This window comes from Daucus carota, chromosome 7 (assembly GCF_001625215.2).
Source record: "Daucus carota subsp. sativus chromosome 7, DH1 v3.0, whole genome shotgun sequence".
In the NCBI taxonomy this organism is placed as follows: domain Eukaryota; kingdom Viridiplantae; phylum Streptophyta; class Magnoliopsida; order Apiales; family Apiaceae; genus Daucus; species Daucus carota.
In genome coordinates, this window is record NC_030387.2 from 38,097,069 (window position 1) to 38,110,960 (window position 13,892).

General features: G+C 37.1%; 4 protein-coding genes across 4 annotated transcripts; all 4 read left to right on the plus strand.

Moving 5' to 3' along the window:
- The first annotated feature begins 704 nt into the window (after window positions 1-704).
- LOC108193580 (UDP-glucose 6-dehydrogenase 3) lies at window positions 705-3,195 on the plus strand. The gene is made up of 2 exons (XM_017360297.2): window positions 705-1,000; window positions 1,539-3,195. Exon 2 carries the CDS (start codon window positions 1,556-1,558, stop codon window positions 2,996-2,998), a length of 1,443 nt encoding a protein of 480 aa, XP_017215786.1. The 5' UTR covers window positions 705-1,000; window positions 1,539-1,555; the 3' UTR covers window positions 2,999-3,195.
- Window positions 3,196-4,168: 973 nt separating this feature from the next.
- LOC108196579 (uncharacterized) lies at window positions 4,169-7,052 on the plus strand. The gene is made up of 3 exons (XM_017363920.2): window positions 4,169-4,705; window positions 4,796-4,943; window positions 5,277-7,052. Exons 2-3 carry the CDS (start codon window positions 4,802-4,804, stop codon window positions 6,734-6,736), a joined length of 1,602 nt encoding a protein of 533 aa, XP_017219409.1. The 5' UTR covers window positions 4,169-4,705; window positions 4,796-4,801; the 3' UTR covers window positions 6,737-7,052.
- Window positions 7,053-7,324: 272 nt separating this feature from the next.
- LOC108195008 (putative F-box protein At3g16210) lies at window positions 7,325-8,488 on the plus strand. Its single transcript, XM_017361944.1, has one exon. It carries the CDS (start codon window positions 7,325-7,327, stop codon window positions 8,486-8,488), a length of 1,164 nt encoding a protein of 387 aa, XP_017217433.1.
- Window positions 8,489-11,242: 2,754 nt separating this feature from the next.
- LOC108195424 (zinc finger protein ZAT9) lies at window positions 11,243-13,643 on the plus strand. Its single transcript, XM_017362384.2, has one exon. The coding sequence runs from the start codon at window positions 11,850-11,852 to the stop codon at window positions 13,239-13,241; it is 1,392 nt and encodes a 463-aa protein (XP_017217873.1). The 5' UTR covers window positions 11,243-11,849; the 3' UTR covers window positions 13,242-13,643.
- The last annotated feature ends 249 nt before the right edge of the window (window positions 13,644-13,892 follow it).

Consider the following 13,892-nt stretch of genomic DNA (forward strand, 5'->3'; position numbering starts at 1 on the left):
TGGTCCTCTTTATCACAATTTTAACAAATAATACTTCAAATATCAGTATAATAGACCTAAATATTACTTCAAAACGCAATTTTAAACTGTGTTTAGATAAATTGGCAGATCGTGTAGCGTTTTAGTTTAAAATGCTACTTAAAGTGGTGTTTTGGATTCAAAACGCTACTTTAAGTTGTGTTTTGAGTGCAAAACACTATTTTATCTCGAGTTACCCATTTTTTTAAATTCAAAACGCTACTTATGATAAAGTAGTGTTTTGGGTTCAAAAAAACTAATTTAAGTTGTGGTTTAGGTGCAAAACACAATTTTATCATAAGTTATCAAAATTTTATTTCAAAAAGGAAAATTAAAAAAAAAAAAACAAAAAGGAGGAAAAGGCAACATAAAGTTGTGTTGAAATTTTAAATTAATGCCTGATCTGACGTCTTGGTATGGCATTTGGGTACTTGTACTATAACATTTAGGATATTTTGACTCTAAATTGTGATATTTCGAGTCTTTTCTCCCCTAACGAGTCATGTTGCAAGACTTTTCTAAAACAATGTGTCAAACCATTCAAGGTCAACTGAAAGTAATCTGACTAGTGGGTTTTGTCATATAAATAGTACAGTAAAATTCAGTTTAAAAGTTAGGCCCATCACATTTTCCATGAATGTAACGCCCCTGTTTCACAAGATAAAAACTGGTGTATTCTATACGTGTTGATGTTTAGCATTGAAAAAGTGGTATAATTTTCCCTTGTTTGTTACTGAAAGTTGCGGTTTGGAAACGTGCTGAACGTTCTTGATCAGCTTTAATTGACTTTTATACACCTTTGCTTAGTTTGTGAGGATTCCACAGAAGCTAGATTTTTAATACTTTTTTGGTATATAAATAAAGAGTTGAGATCTCTCAGCAAGGCATAGAAGAAACTAAAGTTTCTCTTCTTTTCTCTCTTGTGATTCCTGCAGTGGTGGATCCAGCAGCTGAAAGATTGTTCTTTGTTATTCTATTCGAGGTAACGAAACTTCTGTTAGATATGCATAGATCTTGATTCTTGCTAAAGCTATGTTCAGAGTGTGATCATATCTGTTCGTGTTCGCGTATATGTAAAATAAAATGAAATCTTGATTCTTGCCAGGGAGATCATTAGTCCTCACATTTCCGGTCCTATATAGTTCTCAGATTATCCAATTTTCTTGATTTTCAATTTTTAGTTGTCTCTGATTGTGTTAAATAAGACAATACTGCAGTTATATTTTGTTTATATGCATTTGCTATATTGCATTTTAATTCTTTAAGGAGAAACGGTTTGTTAAGACTTGTGCTTTTCTGATTCTTTAAACATACATTTACTTCTGAAACTCTGCAGATTCTTGGTTTTGTCCCGTTTAGACTACGTGAAAGATTAGATCTTTTTATTATATACTCATTTTTGTATAGTCTGCTAACATCATACATGAAGTTATGCTACTGTTCTCAATTAATGAAATGATGAGATTCTATATAATGGTTCTGTTAGATTGGTATATGATATATACAATTTTCAATTCCAGAAAGCATAGTAGAGAAAATGGTGAAGATCTGCTGCATTGGAGCTGGATATGTAGGCGGTCCAACGATGGCAGTTATTGCCTTGAAATGCCCCTCTGTTGAGGTTGTAGTTGTTGATATATCTGTCTCGAGGATTACAGCCTGGAATAGTGAGCAGCTCCCCATTTACGAGCCAGGTCTTGATGAAGTGGTGAAGCAGTGCAGAGGAAAGAATCTCTTTTTCAGTGTTGATGTTGAGAAGCATGTCTCTGAAGCTGATATTATCTTTGTTTCTGTTAATACGCCAACCAAAACACAAGGTCTTGGAGCTGGCAAGGCTGCAGATTTGACCTACTGGGAGAGTGCAGCCCGGATGATTGCTGATGTTTCAAAATCTGACAAGATCGTCGTGGAGAAATCAACTGTTCCTGTGAAAACAGCTGAGGCTATCGAAAAAATATTGACCCACAACAGTAAGGGCATCAAGTTTCAAATATTGTCAAATCCAGAATTTCTTGCAGAGGGAACTGCTATAGAAGATCTTTTTAGCCCAGATCGTGTGCTTATTGGTGGTCGGGAGACTCCAGGAGGGCAAAAGGCAATCAAGGCCTTGAAAGCTGTTTATGCTAACTGGGTGCCTGAGGAGAGAATCATTTGCACCAATCTTTGGTCAGCAGAGCTTTCAAAGCTTGCTGCCAATGCCTTCTTGGCTCAGCGAATCTCATCAGTGAATGCCATGTCTGCTCTCTGTGAAGCAACTGGTGCTGATGTTTCTCAGGTGGCTCATGCAGTGGGAAAAGACACTAGAATTGGAGCTAAGTTTCTCAATGCCAGTGTTGGCTTTGGTGGTTCTTGCTTCCAGAAAGATATTCTGAATCTAGTCTACATTTGCGAATGTAATGGCCTCCCTGAAGTTGCAAACTACTGGAAACAAGTGATTAAGGTAAACGATTACCAGAAGAACAGGTTTGTCAACCGCATTGTTTCCTCAATGTTCAACACTGTCTCTGGCAAGAAAATTGCAGTTTTGGGATTTGCATTCAAGAAAGACACCGGTGACACGAGGGAAACACCTGCAATTGATGTCTGCAAGGGACTTATAGACGACAAGGCCAAGTTAAGCATATACGATCCACAGGTCACTGAAGAGCAGATTCAGAGAGATCTTTCACTAAACAAATTTGACTGGGATCATCCAGCTCATCTGCAGCCACTCAGCCCCGCGTCAAAGAAAGACATAACTGTAGTCTGGGACGCGTATGAGGCCACAAAGAATGCTCATGCTATCTGCATTCTGACAGAGTGGGATGAGTTCAAGAATCTTGATTTTCAAAAGATTTACAACAACATGCAAAAGCCTGCTTTCTTGTTTGATGGAAGGAATGTTGTGAATCCACAGAAGCTGAGGGACATCGGATTCGTCGTGTACTCCATTGGAAAGCCTTTGGATCCATGGATCAAAGATTTGCCTGCAGTGGCATAATCTAGACCTGGGATCACAAGCTAGAGATGAAACTTGTGAGAAGTGCTTTGCTTGTTCAAATGCATAGTTGAATGCTTTTACTTTTGCTATTGTTTTATTGTACAAGTAGTCATCAGTAATTACTGAGAGCTATTCCTACTTATAAATTGTTTTTTGTATACTACATTGAAATATATGAAATTTTCCCTTTTTTATTATTGTGTTTTTTTGTGTAAGCCTGAGAGGCAAGTTGGAGGCTTTGGCTGCTAAACTAAAAAAGCCTATAGATATTTGTTAAATTAATTCTAAAATTAAAATTTAAAAGTTCAAGAGTTTATTATTTATTTTTAAAATTATAATAAAAATTTAATATTAGTTCATCTGAGTAAATCAGTTTATTAGAGTTCAAAAAGGTTATTATTTATTTTTAAAATTTATAAAAAAAATCAATATAAATTTTATTTAAAGGGATTAGTTATAAGTTTGTGAAAAGTGCTTCACCAGAACATAAATATTCGTCCTTGCTTTTTCTTCCTCCATTTATAAAAACACAATAAGTTTATAATAAGATTTATTTCAATAAAACAAACTTGGTAATAAAGAGAAAATTGTCCAAGAAACACTATCTTTTCGACAAATATATCCAATCTTTCAAAATTATAATTGAAAGTAATAAAATATATTGTAAATAAGTAAGTAATTAAATGTTTATATTATTTTTGACAAAACTCAAAAATTTGAAATTTAGTAAAAAAAGAAGGCACTGGCAATCAAAATATATATTTAACTTTCAATAATTTAGAAAAATAATTATTATTAATTTATCAACACATGTTAAAATATAATATATGAATGAGACACACTAAATATACCTTGGTTTTAAAATAACGAAATTTTAGAAAAAAAATCTGAGATCCGAATGTGAAAGAACCAGAATCCTAATTATAATCAGCCGTAAATAAAAGAACAAAATTCAAATCCTTCCAAAAAATATCATACACACTGACGCCTATATTGACCGACGAAAACGTTGACCACACAGCAACTACACGCACATCCACAGCTGCAAATTCCCACATTCCCATTATACCCTCAACCCCAACTCTCAAATCCCAGCGAACAAAGGGGTAACCACGTAATTTCACCGTCAGCCCGACCCGTTTAGAGTCAACCGTGTTGAATTATATCTACAAACCCTATCTCTTACAGCCACCGCCGCTTCAATTCTATTTCTCCCTCGCTATCTCTCTCCCAAATCTCTCTCAATTCTCGCTCGATTCTTCATCTAAACTCCAAATTGTTGTCATATTCTTTCAATTCGCTTCGTTTCCTATCGATCGGTACCTCCAATTGCGCGTTTCGTTGAGCCAATCGAGTTCTAGATCTAGGGTTTCAGATCTCGCGTTTCTTCATCAGATCTGTCCTTCTTTTTCATAGATCGGTGATTTCGTGTTCTTGATAATCTAATTCTCGTTCCCGATTGTTCAATTTCTTTCGTGTATATACATACATAGATCTGTGTCTATATATTGATCTAGGGTTTTCGTTAATTGTGTTCGTTGAATTAGCCCGTGTTTTTCGCGATCGAGAGCGAGAAATTCGCGAATTGTATCTGCAATTGAATTGGGGATCTTGGATACCAAATTACACTTTTGCCCTTTTGTTAAAATTTTATTACTTCATTACAACATCTTCGTTTGACTTTGACCATCACTTTTACTGCACACGGTAAAAACAACAATTACCTTTTTACTGTACTTCAGTAAATTATTTACTATCTTAGTTGTTCATATTTTCTGATCATGTTGTTTCATTCAGGTGAATATGGTTCAGAAGAGGCCTCTGGTGGGTGATGATTCCTGTTTTGTTTCAGCGAAGCACCCGAAATTCGAAGATAGTAACACCCAGTTAGTCTCGGTTCTGGAATTTCCCTCCAAGGAGTTGGGATGGAAACCTTATACTTCAGGTGTATATTGTTGTTTTGAGTTGTTTTCGGAAATCTTGTGCAATTAATTAAAATACATTTTGAATTTAAGCCGTGTAGCAAACTGCATTATACGTGATAGGGAATTGTGTTCGGGCTAAAATTATATATGATGTATTAGGTACTTGTTAATCTACTTGTACACAATGTAAGGTTAAAAGTTCTTGTTTGTAGTTGACTTAGGTATGGAGACTGTAGTTATTTTCGCTGTAAAAGAGCATTTAGCTAATACATGTTCCTAAAGTCTTTGTTGATTTACTATTAGTGACTACAATTATTAAAAGCTGGTAGTTGACGTATCGTATAATGTGATAGGTAAAGGTTATGATCGTGCTACGAATCATTCACTTGAAAGTGATGGTGATTTAGATACTGATACTTGCAACATCACTGATTTTCCTAAAGAGTGTACTGAATATAGTTCTGGTGGGAATTCAAACTCTTCTTGGGCTAGCAGTTGCACTAGTGAAGAAGATTTGAGATTGGAGGTACCATTTTATACATCAGTTCCTTTAGAGAACAATGACCTTGATTATCCATCAAGGAGCCTGGCTCGTTCTCGGGATTCATATGCATGTCTTTTAGAGCTCCCTCCTCAAAAATTGGTCCCCATTGGACCAGATTATCAAGCTGAAGTTCCTGAGTGGTGCCCATTTGGTGCTAAAGAATCATCTGTCTGCTCTTATCCTGCTGAAACAATAATTGCAGGTCCAGAAACTTCTAGGATGAAACCTAGTGATAGTTTTGATTCTGAAGTTGATATTAAGTTTGGTGGGATTTGTGTCACTCCAATGCCTGATATGGAATTGATTACATTTGATGACTATAAAATTGGATATGGTAGAAAAGGATGTAGTTGTGTGGATCCTGGCACAATCACATGTGTAAGACATCACGTGTTCCAAGCTAGAGAAGACCTAAGGAGACTGGTTGGGCAGGAGTGTTTCACCGGGCTGGGGCTGCATGAAATGGGCGAAGTAGTTGCTGAAAAATGGAGTGAAGAAGAGGAGCAAATCTTTGAAGAGGTGATAATATCTAATCCCTCATCAGCGGGTAAGAACTTTTGGGACTGTCTTTCAGCAGTTTTCCCTTCTCGTACGACAATGGAGATTGTTAGCTATTATTTCAATGTCTTTATGCTGCGGAAAAGGGCCAAGCAGAACAGGTCAAAGTCAATGAACATTGACAGTGATGATGATGAATGGCAAGAAAGTGAGGACGAATATGTGGATTCTGAGGATGATACAGAATCCGAAGGGGAAGAGGATTCTGTAATTGAATATCCAGCATGCCAAGGCTTTACTGGTGGCAATTGGACCCAAGCCAGTTCACATGATGATGGTACCGGAGTTGTGAAAAATGCATCTAATCAGTACAGTACAGAGTTCAGTGACCTAGATGGAATATCCAGTCTGTCAGAAATATGGCGACACAACTATTACGGGAGCGATCCTATATTTTCCCCTTCACGGAGCACCCTTTTGGATGTATGGGGCGATCATAATTTTGATTATCACTCACCATCTGCCACAGGTGCTGAACTCCAGGCAAATAAGATAAAGGCTGGGCATAGCAAAAGTTTTGCTGCTAATTTTAACCAAGTGAGTGCTAAAGGCGGCAATGACTTGTTCTTGGAACCATGTGATGATGAAGTGTGGGATTTTGAATATTCAGCTTGCCATAATGATGTCGAGTTCTTTTCTACCAGCAATGTAATGGAGGTCTTTGGAGTCGAAGACTCGAGCAACAAGGCCAGAGATGATAAGCTGCAGTGATTTGTCCTGATGACACAGCATAGCCAAGCCTAGGAAGTGAATCCATTCTTTTCTTCATATGTACATATATGTATAGTTAGTTCTCTTATGGGAAGAGAAAAGCTCTTTCTTTTACCCTATCTGAGTTTTCATCTTAACCAGGGTGCAGCATGTTAATCGAAAAACAAAAAATATGTTTAGTTTGTAGGCATCAGGAATTCAGGTAGCCATATTGATAATCTTGTAGATAGCTGACAATCCTATTTGATATTTGTCAACTGTGATCTTGATGTATAATAATACCATAGCTTAATATAAATAGAATTTGATATGAAAACATTCTAATAGACATAGAAGTTTAAATATACTATGAATTTATGATAAGACAATTGAATCCTAGCCAAAGTAAAACATGATTAATTATCAAGTCATCATTAAATTAAAGATTATTTTCGCATAAACCTTAAAATATTTAAATATGATTTAGATATTAGAAGTTTTTACTATAAATTTGGATTTTACTTCTCTTCAAATTCTACTACCTTTTCTCCTTGGCTATAAAATCGAATTCCTCCTCAATTTATATTATTCCATATAAAATCAATTTCAATGGCGACGCTTAATGACATACCAGAAGGATTGTTGTTGAAGATTTTTACAGCGCAACCAGTGAAATCCCTGTTGCGCTTAACAAGTGTTTGCAAATTATGGTATCAACTCATTAACAGTGACTTCTTTGTGAAATCACATCTCGCATATCAAAAATCATCCTTATTCACAAACAAAACTCTTTTTATCCGTCATAGAGGTTCCTACTCGACAAATCTCGTCGATGGCGAACCGTCTAACAATGTTTTCGAATCTCATGGATATGACATGCTGCCTGTCCATAGCGAATTTAATCCCAATGTTCGTTTAAGGTGTTACGGAATTTGTGATGGGTTGGTATGTTTGTCGCATGGTGTAGGCAAGTTACGTGCCTGCTGTCCCGTTTATTTATGGAATCCCGGAGTCAGAAGAGTTTTAGTACTTCCTCCGATGGTTAATGACCCCGATCAACGGGTTTTTAATTATTCTTATTTGTGTTTCGGACAACATGAGGGGGATTACAAGGTAATCAGTGTTGTTCCTATGGGTGGGGTGTACAAAGTTTATGTCTACAGTCTGAACCAGGACAGCTGGGATTTGCTAGAATTTTACGACGAAAGTAAACAGACCAGTAACTTTGATATCTGGCCACACGTGTGGGCCAGGTTTGTCAATGGCGCTGCATATTTCGTGTCAGGATTCAGCAGACCAAATAGGGGAATTGTGTGTTTTGATCTGAGTCGTAAGGTCATCAGACGAATGAATTTGCCTCACAATGACTTCTGTGTCTACAATTTTTTAATGGAAGAATACCAGGGCTCTATAGCTCTGATAGAGAATGACGGCGATGATCATCAGGTGGACGTGTGGGAATTGAGAGCGAATGGCAACGACAACTCCTATCTATGGAATAAGAAGTTAAGTATGACACCCGAAACAATGGATACAGCTATGGGAATGGGAACACATTTGGGGGCTTTTGGTTTCGTCAACAAGGACAAAGTTGTGCTCTGGATGACTGGTGGTACCTATTCAGGTTATAAGTATTTCCTGCTTAATCTTGAGAACAAATCTGTACAACCATTTACAATTCCAGAGAGATATTTCGGTCAGTTGGACAGACACGTAAATGTATTATATGATCTGACAGAGAGTCTTGTTCTACTCGCCAAAAATACCACTTAATACTAATGAAGACCAAGAAAAAGAAGCTTAATCCCTTGTCAATGATGTTCAGTTACAGTATTTTACTCAGAATCTCGAGCAAGTTTTTTATTTCCTTATGTGATGTCGAGAATTTGAATCTTTCTTGCTTTTTTTTTTATGTGATGTCGAGAATGTGAGTCTTTCTTAAAACACATCGGGAACTAAGACTATGGGCTTACCAGGATGATATCATATTTTCTTAGCACGAATATAGTCCGCGTTCGGAAGCTAATAAGCTAAACTGACATGATAATGTTGAATAAGTGGTTTGATACATGAGTAGGGTTAGGTTGAAGGTCAGAGATAAGATAAGGAGGTGTTTGAAGAAGAATAAAGGGAGATGGCATCATATTTTAATGTTAATAATGTAACAATGCGTGGAATAGAGGACAAGTAGTTGCTGAACTTTAATCTGGAGATTTTTGTTTGCTGTGCTTTCTCTCCATTACAATTTACACCATCATTTTTTCTAACACCTTTTATTTACTCTTATATTATGTAAAGCTTCTCAGCACCTGCATAATACACTACTTAAAGTTTGTAACAGTGTCGTTTTATGTCATGGACCACAGAACCAGAGTCTTGACTGTCCTTTTTGCAATTATAGATCCTTCCATAACATTATTTGAGGCCGGTAAGGCATTTTATCGAAGGAAATTGTCGTAATCAACATGATTGCAGAAATCAAGAATCGGAACTAATCGATTGACCTGCCGACTCAGGATTTATCAGAAATTTTTGTCCGAGATTTTTTCGATAAACCGGCGATTTTTAGTCAAATCAGAGTGTAATCAGTGAGTCGGTAAAATAATTTTTAAGGATTAAATCGGAGATTTTTCGATAAATTCAAAACTTTTTAAACACCGGTAATCAAATATGAAATGCAGTATCACAGCCAACTCTGACAGATCGCGTAATGTTTGCAAGTCCCACGTCGAGAAGAAAAGTGGCATAATATGAAAATGCAGATTCTGAATTTTAACTTCGAAGTAAAGTTATTACAGATGCGCATAACTCAATGAGTGCATTATGGGGTTAAAAGGTTCCATTTTTAAATTTTAAGCTCACTTGCAGGTTTTCAAAATGTGACAGATTCAAGGATCTATACTATATGTCAGGGAATTTCAAAGAAATGACTTGAATTCTTGAAATATTCGACAACAAACTGAGAAAGAAAAAACAGTAGAAAGACAACTCAGAGCTAAACAACATTGTACTAAACAAGCCGGCTCCCTGGAAACGACGCAGAAATTCAAGGAGCTAGTAGTCGCAGAGTATCAGTTGATAATAAGACATTAAGGTTACAGTTAAGCAGGCGAAAAAGCCGCCTAAATGGAGTTTTAATTAAGGCCTGCAGCTTAGCTTGGTTCAGCTTTGCTGGCCAATTAGTGACTACTTATATAGAGTGAGCTAGGAGATTCGAACTAATGTCCAAAATTTTCGTACTATATTGAAAATATTGTAGTTAACCACTCCCTAATCCAGACAGCGAGGACATGATTACATTGTAATTATAGCTTGTGTTAATGATTCCAAAACTAAACAGCTGCTGATACTAGTATAGTAGAATCAGGCTGTAGATTCTGAGCTTTGCTATCTGTTTTTAACTGTGAATCGGAGTGAGTTGTCTAACTACGTTAAAAAACACACAGTGACGGAACCAGAAGGGGCTAGGCTACAACCCCGGATTTCAAAATCCTTATGTGATGTCGAGAATCTTGTTACTGAGAATACATTGTATATTATAAGAGTAGTGTGGTGAGGTTGAGTAGCTTGTACATGAAAGAGATTGGCCAACTTGGCTATAGAAGCAAAGGTGGTCATACTTTATTCCAAACTTACACAAGGGTTGTATCGAAAACCCTAAATATTTAATTAGCATATATTACATTATGAAATTACAGAGTTGTTACTATTGTATTACTGGCCACTGGACCAAAATGTGATGAACAAGAAGTAAAGAAGCATTATGAAATGAAAACAGACGGGAGACCGTTTGGATCATGAGATTTCAACCCGGTCAACGAGAATAAGAATGAGAATGAGATTTTAATACAAAATGTATTAGAATCTGGTTCTCATTTCTGTTAACCGGGTTGAAATCTCGTGATCCAAACTGACACCTAAAGCATGGGAATCTTAGATATAACCAAAATATAGTTGTTGGAGTATTAGGACAGAACTTAGCTGCAGGCTTGAAGTTGGAGCTTCCCATGTTATCAAAGTCTATACAACTTATAAGTGTAGGTCCACTATGCTTTTAACTCCACCAATCATGCATAACAACTAAGTCCAGATGACTAAATTAGCCCCCTGCCTTACTCAAGTGACCAACTGTCACCAACAGACTCTCTGAAGTAGCTTAACATGCCATGCTTCTATTGGCTACTCATGTACAGCAAAAAAATCCACTTTTAGAAATATTATTTTGATGTCATTACTGAAATTCATGCAAATTATTGCTAAACTATAGCAAGTAGTAGCACTTGTAGTACTACTCTCGCTCAACCTGCTTAACTTGCATTCTAGTGTTACAGCGTGTCAGTGCTGGTATGATCGCACTAATGTTGTACATACCTGAATTTCGATAAGTTAAAGAATTGGATGTGTCCAAAAGAATAAGAGCCAAAGAATGGAATAGAACCTTTCACTTCACTTGGTGGGGTGGGCTTCCTTAATAGCTAGACAAAGAAAAGAATAGTTAGTTTGAGTAGAAGTAGAGAAGAGTAGTTAGGAATTTAGATCCTCAACCACAGCCATAGGGATGATCAGTGTTAGGACAGATCTCAGCCGTTGGATTAAGTTGGCGTAGGATCCTCACTTCACTCCACGTGCAGCTCTTACCTTTCCCTCCTTTTATCTTTGCTTCCAATTCCATGCATGGATTTCTCCTCCAAATATAACACTTTTTTTTGTTGCTTATGTAAAGAGAGAGAGAGAGAGAGTAAAGAAATCCAATAGAGAGAGAGTAGAATTCTGCTCTCTATTGTTTTTTCCTCTTCAAAGTTTTTAGTTCAACCAATTAGCTAGCAGCAATGAGACAGACATAGAGGGACAACTACTACATATCCAGTAGCTACCCTACTCTGTCTTTGCTTTTCTTAAACATCAGATCTTCTTGTTCTGCTCCAAAAAATACATGAAACATTTTGTGGGTACCTCCTAAGATTAGTTCAATGTCCCAAAATAGTTCAGATTTTGGTTTTTGATTTAGTTTCTTGATCTGGGTACTTCTGTTTTTTCCATCAGCATTCGTGTTGGTTCATGTTCTTAGATCGTTTAGATTACTGTTTTTGGTTCTTGATCTGAATCTTCATTGGTTTGATTGTGATTCAGCTCAATGGAAAAAGATCATGAAGCAAACTATCTGTGTAAATTGTGCAGCAAAAGCTTCCCTTGTGGAAGATCCTTGGGAGGTCACATGAGGTCTCATGTGATTTATCCAACTGATCAAGAAAAGGTTCCCAAAGTGAAAAGGGTGCCTGCAGGTGATAAGGGTGGTACCAACACTTTAGTGGAGTCTGATGGAGCTGCTTATGGTCTCAGAGAGAACCCGAAGAAGACATATCGGTTTAAAGATTCGAGTGAAGATACTCCACTTCATGTCAATAAAATTTGCAAGGAATGTGGAAAAGATTTTGAGTCTTGGAAGGCCTTATTTGGGCATGTGAAGTGTCATTCTGATAAAATTACGCGTACTGGTGTGGTTGAACAAGATTCTTGGACTAGTGCTGATCAATCCGAAAATGGGAAGGCAAAGCCAAGGAAAAAGAGATCAGTGAGAGGAACAAAAAGGCACTTTAAGATGGAAAGCTCTGGTACTACTGCAACTTCATCTTCTATATCTTATAATGCAAATGCTTCATCATCTGTTTCTGAGAATGAGCAAGAACAAGAAGAAGTTGCTTTGTGTTTGATTATGCTTTCTAAGGATGTGACTAGTTGGAGTGGTCTAAAATCTATTGGTGAGTCCTCTGTTAAAACGAACAAATCAGAAATCAAAGCTGGTGGGCTAATTATGCTCAATGATAAACTGAAGTCTAAAGTGGTTGAGGAATTGGAGTTCCAGGTGTCTGAAGTAGGGATGGAGAGGACTTTGATAAATGCAAGTAAATCCGATGAGAAAACTGATTTGGGAATCAAGAAAATTACTTCAAGTAAGAGGAAATTTCTTGATATTACAGAAACTGAATATAAAGTGAAAAGCACTGAAATGGTCAAGAAAGAATTGGATAAGAGGAAAAAATACGAGTGCCCCTCTTGTAACAGGGCTTTCAACACATTCCAGGCGCTTGGAGGTCACAGGGCAAGTCACAAGAAGATGAATGGCTGCTTTGGCATGAAAAACGATCACGAAAACGGGCCTGACAACAGTAGCCCCATGGCTCATGAAGTGACTGCAGAAGCAAGCAGTGGAACAAAGAAGTTGAGCAAGGAAGGCTCACATGAATGCCTAATCTGCTTCAAAGTTTTTTCGTCTGGACAGGCCTTGGGCGGACACAAGAGATCACATTTGATCGCGGAAGCCAAGCAGAACCAGAATCAGAACCAGAACCAGAACCAGAACACAACAAGTAGCAGCATTGTCATAAAACCAGTTCCAGAGATTCGCGACTTTCTTGATCTCAATCTGCCTGCTCCAGATGAGGACGATACAAGTACTTCTGAGCTCGGGTTTCGCCAATGGTGGCTAGGAAGTAACCACCATGAGACCCTGCTTGGTCTGCTTTAAATTCACATTCCATCTTTTCATTCAAATACTGTACAGATTCATCCATTCTTTGCACAATTGCATGGCTATCACATTTCAGTAACTGCTACATTGTTAAGTCAGCCAACTTATTTTCGATTTTTTAAATACTTTTGTTACATTTGTATCCAATACTTAACAATCCACTTCATTTGAGCATAAATGCAAGTTCATTTTCAAATTTCATTATTTTCTTAGAGATATTTCCGTCCTCTCGGTCAGATGATATCGTCCTTGCTCCGCTAACAGGAGATCGAGAGTTCGAAATGATTTTTCCTTGGCACCGAAGATAATAATGACATGGCTAGGTGCATAAACGGATAGGTAGTTGATGAGGGGAATAATGAGATGAGATAATCATATAAGAAGGTATGTTGTATATGATTATTGTTTTATAGTAGTAAATAGTAGAAGCAGCACAGAGAGATTGATGATATCAAGTAGCAACTATGTAGGTGGTTGTTTAGTCACCTACCATAAAACAGAAACAGATGATAAGCTGACAACTCATCTCACTTCCATTTCCTTTTCAAACCCATTGGCTCCTGGTGTCATCTTGTTTTCTTATATTTTAATGCCATTTACTTACCATTACCCCTTAACAGCATGATCTTACAAAATCAGGAAATCCAA

Coding starts and splice junctions, on each gene's coding strand:
- LOC108195008 (XM_017361944.1), top strand. CDS start 7,325: ATGGCGACGCTTAATGACATACCAGAAGGATTGTTGTTGAAGATTTTT.
- LOC108195424 (XM_017362384.2), top strand. CDS start 11,850: ATGGAAAAAGATCATGAAGCAAACTATCTGTGTAAATTGTGCAGCAAA.
- LOC108196579 (XM_017363920.2), top strand. CDS start 4,802: ATGGTTCAGAAGAGGCCTCTGGTGGGTGATGATTCCTGTTTTGTTTCA. Junction 4,944..5,276: donor ATGGAAACCTTATACTTCAG/GTGTATATTGTT, acceptor ATAATGTGATAG/GTAAAGGTTATGATCGTGCT.
- LOC108193580 (XM_017360297.2), top strand. CDS start 1,556: ATGGTGAAGATCTGCTGCATTGGAGCTGGATATGTAGGCGGTCCAACG.